The sequence below is a fragment of the Bombina bombina genome, chromosome 1 (assembly GCF_027579735.1).
Source record: "Bombina bombina isolate aBomBom1 chromosome 1, aBomBom1.pri, whole genome shotgun sequence".
Classification (NCBI taxonomy): domain Eukaryota; kingdom Metazoa; phylum Chordata; class Amphibia; order Anura; family Bombinatoridae; genus Bombina; species Bombina bombina.
Window position 1 is genome coordinate 38,643,248 of NC_069499.1, and position 20,215 is coordinate 38,663,462.

Genomic DNA, 20,215 nt, shown 5'->3' on the forward strand with positions numbered 1-20,215 from the left:
CTGTTCCTAAGGTGGAAGAAGCTATTTCTACTCTGGCTAAAAGAACTACCATTCCTATAGAGGATAGTTGCTCTTTTAAGGACCCAATGGATAAGAAGCTAGAGACTTACATAAAAAAAGATGTACATCCATCAAGGGTTACAGTGGCAACCTGCAGCAAGTATTGCTACGGTTGCGGGAGCAGCATCTTATTGGTGCGATGCATTGTCTGATCTTATTACAGAGGAAACTACAGTAGAGGAGATCCAAGATAGGATCAAAGCTCTCAAATTAGCCAATACCTTTATCTGTGATGCCAATATGCAGATAATTCATCTGGGAGCTAAAATGTCTAGCTTCACGGTACCAGCCCGCAGGCCTTTGTGGTTACAATCTTGGTTGGCCGATGTCTCTAAGGCCAAGCTTTTGGCTTTGCCTTATAAGGGAAAGACTCTGTTTGGACCTGGTCTGGCGGCGATCATTTCAGAGATTACAGGTGGAAAGGGATCTTTCCTGCCTCAGGACAAGAAGAATAGACCTAGGGGTCGTCAGACTTCTAATTTTCGTTCCTTTCATAACTTTAAGGGATAAAAGTCCTCCTCTTCAAAGCTAGATCAATCCAGATACACTTGGAAATGCAACTAGCCCTGGAACAAGGGAAAACAGAACAAGAAGCCTTCTGCTGACTCTAAATCAGCATGAAGGTTCCACCCCCGATTCCAGTGTGGATCAGGTGGGGGCAGGCTATCTCTTTTTCGTCAAGCCTGGATACACAATGTCCCAGATCCTTGGGCGGTGGACATAGTATCCCAGGGTTACAGAATGGGATTCAAGTTTTGCCCTCCAAGGGGCAGATTTCTTCTGTCAGACTATCCTCAAACCAAATAAAGGAGGCCTTCTTAAATTGTGTAAAGGACCTTTACTCCCTGGGAGTTAATGTTCCAGTCCCTCTAAGAGAACAGGATCTAGGATTCTATTCAAATCTATTTGTGGTTCCCAAAAAGTAGAGAACTTTTTGACCCATTCTAGACCTCAAGTGTCTCAACAAATTCCTCAGGGTTCCGTCCTTCAAGATGGAAACTATTCATTCCATTCCTTCTTTGGTACAGGAAGGTCAGTTTATGATGACTATAGACCTGAAGGACGCATACCTTCATGTTCTCATTCACAGGGAACACCATCAGTATCTGAGGTTTGCCTTTCTGGACAAGCACTTCCAATATGTTGCACTTCCATCTGGCCACGGCTCCCAGAATATTCACAAAGGTTCTGGGGGCGCTATTGGCAGTGATCAGATCCCAGGGAATTGCTGTGGCTCCTTATCTAGACGACATCTTGGTTCAGGCGTCATCTTTTTAACTAGCCCAATCTCATACAGAGATGCTGTTGTCTTTTCTACGTTCCTACGGGTGGAAGGTGAATTTGGAAAAAAGTTCTCTAGTTCCATCTACCAACGTGCATTTTCTAGGGACTATAATAGATTAGTTTCCATAAAGATTTTCCGGACAGAGGTCAGAAAAAACAAAATTCTTGCTTCCTGCCTTTTGTCCATCTGTGGCTCAATGCTTGGAGGTTATTGGTCTGATGGTGGCATCCATGGACAGCGTTACTGTTGCTTGGTTCCATCTACGACCACTGCAACATTGTATGCTCCGTCAATGGAACGGAGACTATTCGTATTTATCACAGAGGATAAATCTGGACCCTCTAACAAGAGACTCTCTCTCTCGTGGTGGGTGTCACAGGAACATCTGTCTCGGGGCACTTGCTTTCTGATTCCTTCCTGGGAAATTGCGACTATGGACGCCAGGCTGGGGAGCTGTTTGGGGTCCTTTAAAGGCTCAGGGCCTGTGGTCTTGGGAAGACTCCTCTCTTCCCATAAACATTTTGGAGTTTAGAGCTATCTTCAATGCACTATCAGCGTGGCCTCAACTGTCTTTGGTCCGGTTTACCAGTCGGACAACATCACCTTAGTGGCTTACATCAACCACCAGGGAGGGACATGGCGTTCCTTAGCTATGAAGGAGGTGATTCACATTCTGCAGTGGACGGAAGGCCACAATTGTCTTCTATCTCCCATCCACATTCCAGGAGTGGACAACTGGGAGGCGGATTTTCTAAACAGACAGACCTTTCATCCCAGGGAGTGGGCTCTCCATCCGGAAGTGTTCTTTCAGATAACCCTCAAGTGGGGGGTTCCAGAGTTGGATTTGATGGCATCCCGCCAAAACATCAAGGTTCCAAAGTACGGTTCAAGGTCAAGAGATCCTCAGGCCGTTCTGATAGATGCTCTAGTGGTTTTCTCTGGCATATCTGTTTCCTCCGCTTGATCTCCTTCCACAAGTCATTGCTCGTATGAAACAGGAGAGTGCATCGGTGATCCTAATAGCTCCTGCATGGCCTCGCAGGATCTGGTTTGTGGACCTAGTAAGCATGTCATCTCTTCTACTTCAGGGTTCTTTCCTCCATCCAAACCTAGATTCTCTGAAGCTGACTGCTTGGAGATTGAAAACCTAATTCTGTCTAGACATGGTTTTTCTGAAGCAGTCATTGAAACTATGATTCAGGCTCGAAAACCAGTTCCTTGCAAGATTTACCATAAGATATGGCGTAAATAACTTTATTAGTTCAAATCTAAGGGGTTTTCCTGGAGCCGGGTGAGGATTCCCCGGATTTTGTCTTTTCTTCAGAAAGGCCTGGAGAAGGGCTTATCCTTCAGTACCCCAAAGGGTCAGATTTCTGCATTATCTATCCTTTTGCACAAATGTCTGGCAGACTTACCAGATGGTCAGGCCTTTGTACAGGCCCTGGTTAGAATCAGGCCTGTATTTAAGCCTGTTGCTCACCTGTGAAGCCTTAATTTAGTTTTTAAAGTTTTGCAGCAGGCTCTGTATGAGCCGATGCATGTTGTTGATATAAAATTGTTAACCTGGAAGGTTTTGTTTCTTGTTGCTATTTCTTCCACTCACAGAGTGTCTGAGCTTTTTGCTCTGCAGTGCGATTCCCCGTACCTTATTTTTCATGCTGATAAGGCGGTCCTTCGTACTAAATTGGGATTTCTCCCTAAGGTGGTGTCGGATCGAAACATTAATCAGGAAATTGTTGTTCCTTCTTTTTGTCCTAATCCTTCTTCTCAAAAGGAACGTCTTTTGCATAACTTGGATGTTGTGCGGGCTCTAAAATTTTACTTACAAGCTATAAAGATTTTCGGCAATCTTCTGCCCTGTTTGTTGTTTTTTCTGGAAAGCGTAAGGGTCAGAAGGCCACTTGTACTTCTCTGTCTCTCTGGTTGAGAAGTTTGATTCATTTGGCTTATGAGACTGCTGGACAGCAGCCTCCTGAGAGAATTACGGCTCATTCCACTAGAGATGTCTCCTCCTCTTGGGCTTTCAAAACTGAAGCTTCTGTGGAACAGATTTACAAGGTGGCAACATGGTCCTCTCTGCATACTTTTTCCAAATGCTACAAATTTGATACTTTTGCCTCGGCCGAGGCTTCCTTTGGGAGAAAGGTTCTTCAAGCGGTGGTGCCTTCTGTTTAGGTCCTCCTGCCTTTTTCTCCCTCCCTGTTCATTCGGTGTCCTCTAGCTTGGGTATTGGTTCCCACTAGTAATTGGAATGACGTTGTGGACTCTCCATGTCTTAGGAAAGAAAACAAAATGTATGCTTACCTGATAAATTTCTTTCTTTCTGGACATGGAGAGTCCACGACCCTGCCCTCTTTTTTTAATTATCATTTGGCAGTTTTTTTGAGTAAACCTCAGGCACCATTTTCACCCTTGTGTTTCTTTCTTTTCCATTTCCTTCGGCTGAATGACTGGGGGTTATGGGTAAGGGAAGTTACACTTAACAGCTTTGCTGGGGTGCTCTTTGCCTCCTCCTGCTGGCCAGGAGTTGAATATCTCACTAGTAATTGGAATTACGTTGTGGACTCTCAGGTAAGCATAAATGTTATTATTGTTATACTGTGTGCAGGTAGACAGACATTTATTGTTATACTGTGTGCAGGTAGACAGACATTTATTGTTATACTGTGTGCAGGTAGACAGACATTTATTGTTAAAAACATAATTTATGCTTACCTGATAAATTTATTTCTCTTGTAGTGTATCCAGTCCACGGATCATCCATTACTTGTGGGATATTCTCCTTCCCAACAGGAAGTTGCAAGAGGATCACCCACAGCAAAGCTGCTATATAGCTCCTCCCCTCACTGCCATATCCAGTCATTCGACCGAAACAAGCCGAGAAAGGAGAAACCATAGGGTGCAGTGGTGACTGTAGTTTAATTAAAATTTAGACCTGCCTTAAAAGGACAGGGCGGGCAGTGGACTGGATACACTACAAGAGAAATAAATTTATCAGGTAAGCATAAATTATGTTTTCTCTTGTTAAGTGTATCCAGTCCACGGACCATCCATTACTTGTGGGATACCAATACCAAAGCTAAAGTACACGGATGATGGGAGGGACAAGGCAGGAACTTAAACGGAAGGAACCACTGCCTGTAGAACCTTTCTCCCAAAAACAGCCTCCGAAGAAGCGAAAGTATCAAATTTGTAAAATTTGGAAAAAGTATGAAGCGAAGACCAAGTTGCAGCCTTGCAAATCTGTTCAACAGAGGCCTCATTTTTAAAGGCCCAGGTGGAAGCCACAGCTCTAGTAGAATGAGCTGTAATCCTTTCAGGAGGCTGCTGTCCAGCAGTCTCATAGGCTAAACGGATTATACTCCGAAGCCAAAAAGAAAGAGAGGTTGCCGAGGCCTTCTGACCTCTCCTCTGTCCAGAGTAAACAACAAACAGGTTAGATGTTTGGCGAAAATCTTTAGTAGCCTGTAAGTAAAACTTCAAGGCACGGACTACGTCTAGATTATGCAAAAGACGTTCCTTCTTTGAAGAAGGATTAGGACATAATGATGGAACAACAATCTCTTGATTGATTGAAGTTAAAAAACTAACTATAATACACCACTCTCCTCTTACTACGTCCATCTTTGTTGAGAGTTGCAAGAGAATGACTGGATATGGCAGTGAGGGGAGGAGCTATATAGCAGCTCTGCTGTGGGTGATCCTCTTGCAACTTCCTGTTGGGAAGGAGAATATCCCACAAGTAATGGATGATCCGTGGACTGGATACACTTAACAAGAGAAATTTGCTGCCTTCACTATCTGATTTGTTTAACAAAAGAAAAAGAAAAAGGTTTTTCCGTTAGCTAATGATAAATATTTGTAGCTGCTAAAATAAGCTAACAGCAAAAAAACAACAACTTTCAAACCAAATCAACTGACAAAGACATGACACATTTAACTGCAGCTAAGCTTATGGAAGCTCATAATATATTATCAATAAATACTACAGACTATATTTATACAACATGGTGCTTCTGCATCTGTGTGAAGTAACAAAAACTTACTCCAAAAGCTTTTGTATGGAATGTTTAATAAACACCAACATGATGTATTAGACCAATAAAATATGCTTTTAAATTATTAAAATAACAAAACAAGTCTTTTGGGGGTATTGGGAATCAAAGAAAAAGTGTAAATCAAGAAAAACTACAATGCACTTGGTTTATTGCATTATAAAATGTTATTGCAACAATAAATAGATGACGCATTTGAAAACAGAATTCAGTATATCTGCAACAAAATAAAGGTTATGACATATTTAATGCTCAGCACTCTAGAAAAATAGGACATGCAGTCTCAAAGAATTACATACATTCTGGGAGATTTTGCAGCAAATATTTACATATATATAGATTTACATCATGTCAGGATTCCATATAATACTGAAGAAAAACTGTCTGTTAAAGAACGTCCGTTATATCCCCCCCCCCCAAACCAAAGGATAAATAAAACTATGTGCAGGGTCAGCACACCTAGATCATGCTGCCTGGAATGGTGCAGGCTATGAGCAGCTCAGAGTACAAATGTAGATCATTAACACTTTGTAGCCCTGTTAGTGTTTTTTTGTGCCGCTAATGACCGCTGCCTTCTTCCAACAGTATCCGTGATGGGTCTGTAAATTTGGCGGTTAGTAGGTAGAAGAGAGCAGGTCCTGGTACTAGAGCCAGAAGAGGCAAGTCCTGATCAAATTTATCTGCTCTTGAGATGGAGATGATGCCATATGCATGAAGCAACCAGTGGCTAAACAGAACGACCAGACGTTTTTTCCTTACACGTAGATCCTTGAAAGACTGAGAAAAAATGAAGAAATACCAGAACTGTAAGCAACTAAGAAAGTCTTAAATTAAGAAATACGTTTAGATAACTAAAAATGTAAAAATGTGAGACATCAAAACATAAATATTGATTACCAAATAGGATTCACTTATATTAAAACCACTAAGTGTTCTTTTCTAGCTGCTACTATTAGTTGTTTAAATGTAAATTTTCTATAGAACTGGACTGTAAAGGCAAGAATTCATATTGGTTTGGGTTCCAGTCTTTTTACCAAATACCCAAGTAAATCCTAGAAATAAGTGTGTGGTTTTTTTAAATGTATTTATTTTTGTTTCAAGACTATTCACATCTCTGATTTGAGGTTTTGATATATCAGGGATTTAATTTTTTTTTTTTTTTTTGCTCTCAACAAAATATTAAAACTTATAAGAAACAGAGGGATTGTATGATTTTCAAATAGGTTCTCACGAGGATTTTAAGTGATCTTCAGTAAAGTATAAGATTAATATAGAAAACAAACTGACAGATAATAGATTTGGTATTGATGAGGACTGCCCAATATATTTGAACAAGTTAAACAATATAATGAAATTATTAAATTATTATTTTTTTATTGAACATTTATATATTTAACATTTTGAAAACTATTAATTTGAATCAGAAATGATTAAAAAGATTGAATTTAATAAGTTTAATAGTGTGATTTGAGTTATATTTTTTACCTTATTATTTTTTTATTAAAGGGACACTAAAACCAATTTTTTTCTTTCACGATTCTAATAGAGCAGCAATTTTAAGCAACTTCCTAACTCCTTTTTTTTATTATTTTTTTTAAATATTTTATTGGTGAAGTACATACTTTCATACAAAAAAAACATAATGTTCATCCTTATACATGATTATAAATGTAACATTTGAAAGATCATCTCTTATGAAATTAAATATGACAGAAAAGAAATAGTCTTTTATCTACAGTCAGCTTTCATATTCTGCCTTCTCGTACTTCACAATTTTTTATACTTTTTGTGGGAAAAAAGAAAAACAAATAACCAAACAAAAACAAGACAAGACAAATAGACAAAAATAACAAATAAATAAACAAACAAACAAACAAAGGGAAGAGAAAGAGCAAAGAGAAAAAAAAAAAAGAATATTATTAGACGATACGACATACCGGACCCCTACTACACCCCTGGAACCCCCTCTCTACCCTACTGACAATAATCTACTTCCTTGATTTAATCCTCTATCCACTGTTGTGGGAGAATCTCTCCCGCAATCAGTGACAAGAACGCTGTGGAGTTTGTTAGAGGGGCAATGAATTGCTTTTGTAATGCCAAAGGCCATTTTTGAATTAATCTTAACCATTTCGCGAAATATCTTTTGAGATATTTCTCTGATGATAAATTTTTATCATATAATTCTATCCTCATTTGCAATCTAATTGCACTTACAAATTCGGCTATACCCGGAGCGCTTACTGTCTTCCAATTCTTAAACACTAACATACGCGCCGCTAGGATGGCTGCATTGATCAGCTGTTGATCCCCGAAACATGTCTGATCATGGCACAAAAAGAATATCTTTCTGGGCGTAAGTTCGCAGTTTTGCTACAAATGCCTATTCAACCAGAAGTTGATTTTCCCCCAGAATTGTTTAATTTTAGGGCATGACCATAAGCAGTGCAACATATCTGCCTTGTCAGCACAACATTTAAAGCACCCAAATCTCGGTTCATTGCGCACCCATTTATTCATTCTTTCTGGTGTTAGATAAAAATTATTTAATAATTTCATATGAGCTTCCCTCCAACCTATCTTGGTTGTAGTTGCCTCACATAGACTTATACTTTTCTTTATGTCTGATTCTTGTAAATTAGTAAAATATCTATGAAAGGTCTCTTTAATTCTGGATAAATGTTTATCCCCCAATTTGGAGTACAAGGCCTCATACCAAAAAGTGACTGATCTAACACCAGCTTTATATAGTTTGAGACCTGACTCTATCTCATGTAGGTTCCAGTCTTGTGTACCTGGACATGCTAATGATGTTATAAAACTTCTAGCCTGAAGGTAGGCAAAAAAATTATTTGAAGGAAGATTATGTTTATCTGATATCACACTATACATTTGTATTATATTACTATCTGTTCTGAGAAGCTGCGAAAAATATGTTATACCTTTAGTATGCCATTCTTTAAATACCGCATTATAGATACCTGGGGAAAATGCGGGGGTCCCGATAATGGGTAAAAATCGGGATTTCTGAAAATCTTCTCCCATCATCCCGCAGTATTTCTGCCAGGCTAATATGATATTTGAAAATGTGATTAATTGTTTAACATTAGAGGGTAGTTTGGCATATACATGATGCAAAACTGACTTTAAACTAAAAGGTGCAATTAAATCAGACTCAATGTCAAAATATGTGACATACTGTGCTTCAGTCAACCAGTCTACACCATATCTAGCCAGCGTGACCCAATTATAGTATCTTAGATTTGGTAACGCCATACCACCATACTTTTTAGGTATAGACAGTTTCTCAGTTGACAAGCGTGGTTTCTTTTTGCCCCAGATAAATGATGCACATGCTCGATTATATAAAACTATGTCTCTTTTGAGAATAACCAGGGGTAGATTTTGTAATAGAAATAAGATCCGAGGGAACAGGATTGTCTTAATCAACATACTTTTTCCTGAGAGTGAAAGATAAAGTATATTCCATTTTTGGAATTCAGCCTCTAGGTTCGCAAACATCTTGGTATAATTAAGGCCATACCAGTCCCCTGGATCTCTTCCTATAGATATCCCGAGATAATTTATCTTATCCACCTCCCTAAAAGGGTGAAGATTATAGCTATGCCTGTTTTTATTGATCCATAAGATCTCAGATTTCTGAGCATTGATCTTGTATCCAGTGAACTTACTGAAATGCATAATTATCTCCATACTTTTTGGAATATTTATGCTAGAGTTTTTAATAAAGAGCATAATGTCATCTGCGTATAATGATACAACTATATTCTGCTTGCCCAGCATAATACCCTCCATTTCTTCCCTAAGAAGTACAGCCAGTGGTTCAAGTGCGATGTTAAAAAGTAGGGGGGATAGCGGGCACCCCTGCCTAGTTCCTCTCTGCAATGTTATATATGGCGAGAGTTCCCCATTAACTAGGAGTTATGACCTGGGTTCCTTATATATTAGTTTAATTGTATCCACGAAGTTACCCTGGAATCCAAAATGTGCGAGAGAAGTAAGCATGTGATCCCATATAATGGAATCAAACGCCTTTTCTGCGTCTATCGTTATCAAGGCCAAATCTAATAAAGGGTGTACGCCAATTCTATGAATTTTGTTGTAATAATAGTCAAGTAATGTGAGGACTCTACGCATATTTTTTGCTGGATTCCTGGCAGGCATAAAACCTGTCTGGTCCGGACTGATTAGATCTCCGATAACCTTTTTGAGTCTATTAGCTATGATGGCCATGAGTATTTTATAATCTTGATTAAGAAGGGATATGGGTCTATATGAACCCATATCCTCTGGGGGTTTCCCTTTCTTATATATTAACGAAACTATTGAATCAGTAAAATATGATTGCTTATCATTCTGTATATAATAATTATTGAATAAACTGCCTAACGTTTCTGCCAATTCTGATTTCATTATTTTATAACATTCTGCAGAGAGTCCATCCGGACCTGGAGCTTTCCCTGCTTTAATCTTCTCTATGGCCGTAACTATATCTGCTGTGGTTATTTCTGAGTTTAGTTTGTCCAATGCGTCTTTAGTAATTTTTGGTAATTTAACTTTCTCACTCTCCTCTTACTACGTCCATCTTTGTTGAGAGTTGCAAGAGAATGACTGGATATGGCAGTGAGGGGAGGAGCTATATAGCAGCTCTGCTGTGGGTGATCCTCTTGCAACTTCCTGTTGGGAAGGAGAATATCCCACAAGTAATGGATGATCCGTGGACTGGATACACTTAACAAGAGAAATTTGCTGCCTTCACTATCTGATTTGTTTAACAAAAGAAAAAGGTTTTTCCGTTAGCTAATGATAAATATTTGTAGCTGCTAAAATAAGCTAACAGCAAAAAAACAACAACTTTCAAACCAAATCAACTGACAAAGACATGACACATTTAACTGCAGCTAAGCTTATGGAAGCTCATAATATATTATCAATAAATACTACAGACTATATTTATACAACATGGTGCTTCTGCATCTATGTGAAGTAACAAAAACTTACTCCAAAAGCTTTTGTATGGAATGTTTAATAAACACCAACATGATGTATTAGACCAATAAAATATGCTTTTAAATTATTAAAATAACAAAACAAGTCTTTTGGGGGTATTGGGAATCAAAGAAAAAGTGTAAATCAAGAAAAACTACAATGCACTTGGTTTATTGCATTATAAAATGTTATTGCAACAATAAATAGATGACGCATTTGAAAACAGAATTCAGTATATCTGCAACAAAATAAAGGTTATGACATATTTAATGCTCAGCACTCTAGAAAAATAGGACATGCAGTCTCAAAGAATTACATACATTCTGGGAGATTTTGCAGCAAATATTTACATATATATAGATTTACATCATGTCAGGATTCCATATAATACTGAAGAAAAACTGTCTGTTGAAGAACGTCCGTTATATCCCCCCCAAACCAAAGGATAAATAAAACTATGTGCAGGGTCAGCACACCTAGATCATGCTGCCTGGAATGGTGCAGGCTATGAGCAGCTCAGAGTACAAATGTAGATCATTAACACTTTGTAGCCGTTAGTGTTTTTTTGTGCCGCTAATGACCGCTGCCTTCTTCCAACCGTATCCGTGATGGGTCTGTAAATTTGGCGGTTAGTAGGTAGAAGAGAGCAGGTCCTGGTACTAGAGCCAGAAGAGGCAAGTCCTGATCAAATTTATCTGCTCTTGAGATGGAGATGATGCCATATGCATGAAGCAACCAGTGGCTAAACAGAACGACCAGACGTTTTTTCCTTACACGTAGATCCTTGAAAGACTGAGAAAAAATGAAGAAATACCAGAACTGTAAGCAACTAAGAAAGTCTTAAATTAAGAAATACGTTTAGATAACTAAAAATGTAAAAATGTGAGACATCAAAACATAAATTTCTCCAACATAGGTGTGTCCGGTCCACGGCGTCATCCTTACTTGTGGGATATTCTCTTCCCCAACAGGAAATGGCAAAGAGCCCAGCAAAGCTGGTCACATGATCCCTCCTAGGCTCCGCCTACCCCAGTCATTCTCTTTGCCGTTGTACAGGCAACATCTCCACGGAGATGGCTTAGAGTTTTTTAGTGTTTAACTGTAGTTTTTATTATTCAATCAAGAGTTTGTTATTTTGAAATAGTGCTGGTATGTACTATTTACTCAGAAACAGAAAAGAGATGAAGATTTCTGTTTGTATGAGGAAAATGATTTTAGCAACCGTCACTAAAATCCATGGCTGTTCCACACAGGACTGTTGAGAGCAATTAACTTCAGTTGGGGGAACAGTGTGCAGTCTCTTGCTGCTTGAGGTATGACACATTCTAACAAGACGATGTAATGCTGGAAGCTGTCATTTTCCCTATGGGATCCGGTAAGCCATGTTTATTACGATCGTAAATAAGGGCTTCACAAGGGCTTATTAAAACTGTAGACTTTTTTTGGGCTAAATCGATTCATTATTAACACATATTTAGCCTTGAGGAATCATTTTATCTGGGTATTTTGATATAATAATATCGGCAGGCACTGGTTTAGACACCTTATTCTTTAGGGGCTTTCCCAAAGCATAAGCAGAGCCTCATTTTCGCGCCGGTGTTGCGCACTTGTTTTTGAGAGGCATGGCATGCAGTCGCATGTGAGAGGAGCTCTGATACTTAGAAAAGACTTTCTGAAGGCGTCATTTGGTATCGTATTCCCCTTTGGGCTTGGTTGGGTCTCAGCAAAGCAGATACCAGGGACTGTAAAGGGGTTAAAGTTCAAAACGGCTCCGGTTCCGTTATTTTAAGGGTTAAAGCTTCCAAATTTGGTGTGCAATACTTTTAAGGCTTTAAGACACTGTGGTGAAAATTTGGTGAATTTTGAACAATTCCTTCATGTTTTTCGCAATTGCAGTAATAAAGTGTGTTCAGTTTAAAATTTAAAGTGACAGTAACGGTTTTATTTTAAAACGTTTTTTGTACTTTGTTATCAAGTTTATGCCTGTTTAACATGTCTGAACTACCAGATAGACTGTGTTCTGAATGTGGGGAAGCCAGGATTCCTATTCATTTAAATAAATGTGATTTATGTGATAATGACAATGATGCCCAAGATGATTCCTCAAGTGAGGGGAGTAAGCATGGTACTGCATCATTCCCTCCTTCGTCTACACGAGTCTTGCCCACTCAGGAGGCCCCTAGTACATCTAGCGCGCCAATACTCCTTACTATGCAACAATTAACGGCTGTAATGGATAATTCTGTCAAAAACATTTTAGCCAAAATGAACACTTATCAGCGTAAGCGCGGCTGCTCTGTTTTAGATACTGAAGAGCATGACGACGCTGATAATAATATTTCTGAAGGGCCCCTAACCCAGTCTGATGGGGCCAGGGAGGTTTTGTCTGAGGGAGAAATTACTGATTCAGGGAACATTTCTCAACAGGCTGAACCTGATGTGATTGCATTTAAATTTAAGTTGGAACATCTCCGCATTCTGCTTAAGGAGGTATTATCCACTCTGGATGATTGTGACAAGTTGGTCATCCCAGAGAAACTTTGTAAAATGGACAAGTTCCTAGAGGTGCCGGGGCTCCCAGAAGCTTTTCCTATACCCAAGCGGGTGGCGGACATTGTTAATAAAGAATGGGAAAGGCCCGGTATTCCTTTCGTCCCTCCCCCCATATTTAAAAAATTGTTTCCTATGGTCGACCCCAGAAAGGACTTATGGCAGACAGCCCCCAAGGTCGAGGGAGCGGTTTCCACTTTAAACAAACGCACCACTATACCCATAGAGGATAGTTGTGCTTTCAAAGATCCTATGGATAAAAAATTAGAAGGTTTGCTTAAAAAAAAAATGTTTGTTCAGCAAGGTTACCTTCTACAACCAATTTCATGCATTGTCCCTGTCGCTACAGCCGCATGTTTCTGGTTCGATGATCTGATAAGAGCGGTCGATAGTGATTCTCCTCCTTTGGAGGAGATTATGGACAGAATCAATGCTCTCAAATTGGCTAATTCTTTCACCCTAGACGCCACTTTGCAATTGGCTAGGTTAGCGGCTAAGAATTCTGGGTTTGCTATTGTGGCGCGCAGAGCGCTTTGGTTGAAATCTTGGTCGGCTGATGCGTCTTCCAAGAACAAGCTACTTAACATTCCTTTCAAGGGGAAAACGCTGTTTGGCCCTGACTTGAAAGAGATTATCTCTGATATCACTGGGGGTAAGGGCCACGCCCTTCCTCAGGATCGGCCTTTCAAGGCAAAAAATAAACCTAATTTTCGTCCCTTTCGTAGAAACGGACCAGCCCAAGGTGCTACGTCCTCTAAGCAAGAGGGTAATACTTCTCAAGCCAAGCCAGCTTGGAGACCAATGCGAGGCTGGAACAAGGGAAAGCAGGCCAAGAAACCTGCCACTGCTACCAAGACAGCATGAAATGTTGGCCCCCGATCCGGGACCGGATCTGGTGGGGGGCAGACTCTCTCTCTTCGCTCAGGCTTGGGCAAGAGATGTTCTGGATCCTTGGGCGCTAGAAATAGTCTCCCAAGGTTATCTTCTGGAATTCAAGGGACTTCCCCCAAGGGGGAGGTTCCACAGGTCTCAGTTGTCTTCAGACCACATAAAAAGACAGGCATTCTTACATTGTGTAGAAGACCTGTTAAAAATGGGAGTGATTCATCCTGTTCCATTAAGAGAACAAGGGATGGGGTTCTACTCCAATCTGTTCATAGTTCCCAAAAAAGAGGGAACGTTCAGACCAATCTTAGATCTCAAGATCTTAAACAAGTTTCTCAAGGTTCCATCGTTCAAGATGGAAACCATTCGAACTATTCTTCCTTCCATCCAGGAAGGTCAATTCATGACCACGGTGGATTTAAAGGATGCGTATCTACATATTCCTATCCACAAGGAACATCATCGGTTCCTAAGGTTCGCATTCCTGGACAAACATTACCAGTTCGTGGCGCTTCCTTTCGGATTAGCCACTGCTCCAAGGATTTTCACAAAGGTACTAGGGTCCCTTCTAGCTGTGCTAAGACCAAGGGGCATTGCTGTAGTACCTTACTTGGACGACATTCTGATTCAAGCGTCGTCCCTTCCTCAAGCAAAGGCTCACACGGACATTGTCCTGGCCTTTCTCAGATCTCACGGATGGAAAGTGAACGTGGAAAAGAGTTCTCTATCCCCGTTAACAAGGGTTCCCTTCTTGGGAACAATAATAGACTCCTTAGAAATGAGGATTTTTCTGACAGAGGCCAGAAAAACAAAGCTTCTAGACTCTTGTCGGATACTTCATTCCGTTCCTCTTCCTTCCATAGCTCAGTGCATGGAAGTGATCGGGTTGATGGTAGCGGCAATGGACATAGTTCCTTTTGCGCGCATTCATCTAAGACCATTACAACTGTGCATGCTCAGTCAGTGGAATGGGGACTATACAGACTTGTCTCCGAAGATACAAGTAAATCAGAGGACCAGAGACTCACTCCGTTGGTGGCTGTCCCTGGACAACCTGTCACAAGGGATGACATTCCGCAGACCAGAGTGGGTCATTGTCACGACCGACGCCAGTCTGATGGGCTGGGGCGCGGTCTGGGGATCCCTGAAAGCTCAGGGTCTTTGGTCTCGGGAAGAATCTCTTCTACCGATAAATATTCTGGAACTGAGAGCGATATTCAATGCTCTCAAGGCTTGGCCTCAGCTAGCGAGGGCCAAGTTCATACGGTTTCAATCAGACAACATGACAACTGTTGCGTACATCAACCATCAGGGGGGAACAAGGAGTTCCCTAGCGATGGAAGAAGTGACCAAAATCATTCTATGGGCGGAGTCTCACTCCTGCCACCTGTCTGCTATCCACATCCCAGGAGTGGAAAATTGGGAAGCGGATTTTCTGAGTCGTCAGACATTGCATCCGGGGGAGTGGGAACTCCATCCGGAAATCTTTGCCCAAGTCACTCAGCTGTGGGGCATTCCAGACATGGATCTGATGGCCTCTCGTCAGAACTTCAAAGTTCCTTGCTACGGGTCCAGATCCAGGGATCCCAAGGCGGCTCTAGTGGATGCACTAGTAGCACCTTGGACCTTCAAACTAGCTTATGTGTTCCCGCCGTTTCCTCTCATCCCCAGGCTGGTAGCCAGGATCAATCAGGAGAGGGCGTCGGTGATCTTGATAGCTCCTGCGTGGCCACGCAGGACTTGGTATGCAGATCTGGTGAATATGTCATCGGCTCCACCTTGGAAGCTACCTTTGAGACGAGACCTTCTTGTTCAGGGTCCGTTCGAACATCCGAATCTGGTTTCACTCCAGCTGACTGCTTGGAGATTGAACGCTTGATTTTATCGAAGCGAGGGTTCTCAGATTCTGTTATTGATACTCTTGTTCAGGCCAGAAAGCCTGTAACTAGAAAGATTTACCACAAAATTTGGAAAAAATATATCTGTTGGTGTGAATCTAAAGGATTCTCTTGGGACAAGGTTAAGATTCCTAGGATTCTATCCTTCCTTCAAGAAGGATTGGAAAAAGGATTATCTGCAAGTTCCCTGAAGGGACAGATTTCTGCCTTGTCGGTGTTACTTCACAAAAAACTGGCTGCTGTGCCAGATGTTCAAGCCTTTGTTCAGGCTCTGGTTAGAATTAAGCCTGTTTACAAACCTTTGACTCCTCCTTGGAGTCTCAATTTAGTTCTTTCAGTTCTTCAGGGGGTTCCGTTTGAACCCTTGCATTCCGTTGATATTAAGTTATTATCTTGGAAAGTTTTGTTTTTAGTTGCAATTTCTTCTGCTAGAAGAGTTTCAGAATTATCTGCTCTGCAGTGTTCTCCTCCTTATCTGGTGTTCCATGCAGATAAGGTGGTTTTACGTACTAAACCTGGTTTTCTTCCAAAAGTTGTTTCTAACAAAAACATTAACCAGGAGATTATCGTACCTTCTCTGTGTCCGAAACCAGTTTCAAAGAAGGAACGTTTGTTGCACAATTTGGATGTTGTTCGCGCTCTAAAATTCTATTTAGATGCTACAAAGGATTTTAGACAAACATCTTCCTTGTTTGTTGTTTATTCTGGTAAAAGGAGAGGTCAAAAAGCAACTTCTACCTCTCTCTCTTTTTGGATTAAAAGCATCATCAGATTGGCTTACGAGACTGCCGGACGGCAGCCTCCCGAAAGAATCACAGCTCATTCCACTAGGGCTGTGGCTTCCACATGGGCCTTCAAGAACGAGGCTTCTGTTGATCAGATATGTAGGGCAGCGACTTGGTCTTCACTGCACACTTTTACCAAATTTTACAAGTTTGATACTTTTGCTTCTTCTGAGGCTATTTTTGGGAGAAAGGTTTTGCAAGCCGTGGTGCCTTCCATTTAGGTGACCTGATTTGCTCCCTCCCTTCATCCGTGTCCTAAAGCTTTGGTATTGGTTCCCACAAGTAAGGATGACGCCGTGGACCGGACACACCTATGTTGGAGAAAACAGAATTTATGTTTACCTGATAAATTACTTTCTCCAACGGTGTGTCCGGTCCACGGCCCGCCCTGTTTTTTTAATCAGGTCTGATAATTTATTTTCTTTAACTACAGTCACCACGGTACCATATGGTTTCTCCTATGCAAATATTCCTCCTTAACGTCGGTCGAATGACTGGGGTAGGCGGAGCCTAGGAGGGATCATGTGACCAGCTTTGCTGGGCTCTTTGCCATTTCCTGTTGGGGAAGAGAATATCCCACAAGTAAGGATGACGCCGTGGACCGGACACACCGTTGGAGAAAGTAATTTATCAGGTAAACATAAATTCTGTTATTGATTACCAAATAGGATTCACTTATATTAAAACCACTAAGTGTTCTTTTCTAGCTGCTACTATTAGTTGTTTAAATGTAAATTTTCTATAGAACTGGACTGTAAAGGCAAGAATTCATATTGGTTTGGGTTCCAGTCTTTTTACCAAATACCCAAGTAAATCCTAGAAATAAGCGTGTGGTTTTTTTAAATGTATTTATTTTTGTTTCAAGACTATTCACATCTCTGATTTGAGGTTTTGATATATCAGGGATTTCATTTTTTATTTTTTTTTGCTCTCAACAAAATATTAAAACTTATAAGAAACAGAGGGATTGTATGATTTTCAAATAGGTTCTCACGAGGATTTTAAGTGATCTTCAGTAAAGTATAAGATTAATATAGAAAACAAACTGACAGATAATAGATTTGGTATTGATGAGGACTGCCCAATATATTTGAACAAGTTAAACAATATAATGAAATTATTAAATTATTATTTTTTTATTGAACATTTATATATTTAACATTTTGAAAACTATTAATTTGAATCAGAAATGATTAAAAAGATTGAATTTAATAAGTTTAATAGTGTGATTTGAGTTATATTTTTTACCTTATTATTTTTTTATTAAAGGGACACTAAAACCAATTTTTTTCTTTCACGATTCTAATAGAGCAGCAATTTTAAGCAACTTCCTAACTCCTTTTTTTTATTATTTTTTTTAAATATTTTATTGGTGAAGTACATACTTTCATACAAAAAAAACATAATGTTCATCCTTATACATGATTATAAATGTAACATTTGAAAGATCATCTCTTATGAAATTAAATATGACAGAAAAGAAATAGTCTTTTATCTACAGTCAGCTTTCATATTCTGCCTTCTCGTACTTCACAATTTTTTATACTTTTTGTGGGAAAAAAGAAAAACAAATAACCAAACAAAAACAAGACAAGACAAATAGACAAAAATAACAAATAAATAAACAAACAAACAAACAAAGGGAAGAGAAAGAGCAAAGAGAAAAAAAAAAAAGAATATTATTAGACGATACGACATACCGGACCCCTACTACACCCCTGGAACCCCCTCTCTACCCTACTGACAATAATCTACTTCCTTGATTTAATCCTCTATCCACTGTTGTGGGAGAATCTCTCCCGCAATCAGTGACAAGAACGCTGTGGAGTTTGTTAGAGGGGCAATGAATTGCTTTTGTAATGCCAAAGGCCATTTTTGAATTAATCTTAACCATTTCGCGAAATATCTTTTGAGATATTTCTCTGATGATAAATTTTTATCATATAATTCTATCCTCATTTGCAATCTAATTGCACTTACAAATTCGGCTATACCCGGAGCGCTTACTGTCTTCCAATTCTTAAACACTAACATACGCGCCGCTAGGATGGCTGCATTGATCAGCTGTTGATCCCCGAAACATGTCTGATCATGGCACAAAAAGAATATCTTTCTGGGCGTAAGTTCGCAGTTTTGCTACAAATGCCTATTCAACCAGAAGTTGATTTTCCCCCAGAATTGTTTAATTTTAGGGCATGACCATAAGCAGTGCAACATATCTGCCTTGTCAGCACAACATTTAAAGCACCCAAATCTCGGTTCATTGCGCACCCATTTATTCATTCTTTCTGGTGTTAGATAAAAATTATTTAATAATTTCATATGAGCTTCCCTCCAACCTATCTTGGTTGTAGTTGCCTCACATAGACTTATACTTTTCTTTATGTCTGATTCTTGTAAATTAGTAAAATATCTATGAAAGGTCTCTTTAATTCTGGATAAATGTTTATCCCCCAATTTGGAGTACAAGGCCTCATACCAAAAAGTGACTGATCTAACACCAGCTTTATATAGTTTGAGACCTGACTCTATCTCATGTAGGTTCCAGTCTTGTGTACCTGGACATGCTAATGATGTTATAAAACTTCTAGCCTGAAGGTAGGCAAAAAAATTATTTGAAGGAAGATTATGTTTATCTGATATCACACTATACATTTGTATTATATTACTATCTGTTCTGAGAAGCTGCGAAAAATATGTTATACCTTTAGTATGCCATTCTTTAAATACCGCATTATAGATACCTGGGGAAAATGCGGGGGTCCCGATAATGGGTAAAAATCGGGATTTCTGAAAATCTTCTCCCATCATCCCGCAGTATTTCTGCCAGGCTAATATGATATTTGAAAATGTGATTAATTGTTTAACATTAGAGGGTAGTTTGGCATATACATGATGCAAAACTGACTTTAAACTAAAAGGTGCAATTAAATCAGACTCAATGTCAAAATATGTGACATACTGTGCTTCAGTCAACCAGTCTACACCATATCTAGCCAGCGTGACCCAATTATAGTATCTTAGATTTGGTAACGCCATACCACCATACTTTTTAGGTATAGACAGTTTCTCAGTTGACAAGCGTGGTTTCTTTTTGCCCCAGATAAATGATGCACATGCTCGATTATATAAAACTATGTCTCTTTTGAGAATAACCAGGGGTAGATTTTGTAATAGAAATAAGATCCGAGGGAACAGGATTGTCTTAATCAACATACTTTTTCCTGAGAGTGAAAGATAAAGTATATTCCATTTTTGGAATTCAGCCTCTAGGTTCGCAAACATCTTGGTATAATTAAGGCCATACCAGTCCCCTGGATCTCTTCCTATAGATATCCCGAGATAATTTATCTTATCCACCTCCCTAAAAGGGTGAAGATTATAGCTATGCCTGTTTTTATTGATCCATAAGATCTCAGATTTCTGAGCATTGATCTTGTATCCAGTGAACTTACTGAAATGCATAATTATCTCCATACTTTTTGGAATATTTATGCTAGAGTTTTTAATAAAGAGCATAATGTCATCTGCGTATAATGATACAACTATATTCTGCTTGCCCAGCATAATACCCTCCATTTCTTCCCTAAGAAGTACAGCCAGTGGTTCAAGCGCGATGTTAAAAAGTAGGGGGGATAGCGGGCACCCCTGCCTAGTTCCTCTCTGCAATGTTATATATGGCGAGAG

At 39.7% G+C, this 20,215-nt stretch overlaps 1 protein-coding gene across 1 annotated transcript in view; it reads left to right on the forward strand.

Moving 5' to 3' along the window:
* LOC128652321 (repetitive organellar protein-like) overlaps positions 1-6,035 on the forward strand; it is a 294,662-nt gene extending 288,627 nt beyond the window's left edge. Inside the window, exon 20 of the mRNA XM_053705258.1 lies at positions 5,986-6,035. Within this exon, the coding sequence (XP_053561233.1) occupies positions 5,986-6,005 (20 nt within the window). The 3' untranslated portion in view covers positions 6,006-6,035. The remainder of the gene's footprint in view (positions 1-5,985) is intronic.
* Positions 6,036-20,215: the final 14,180 nt, after the last annotated feature.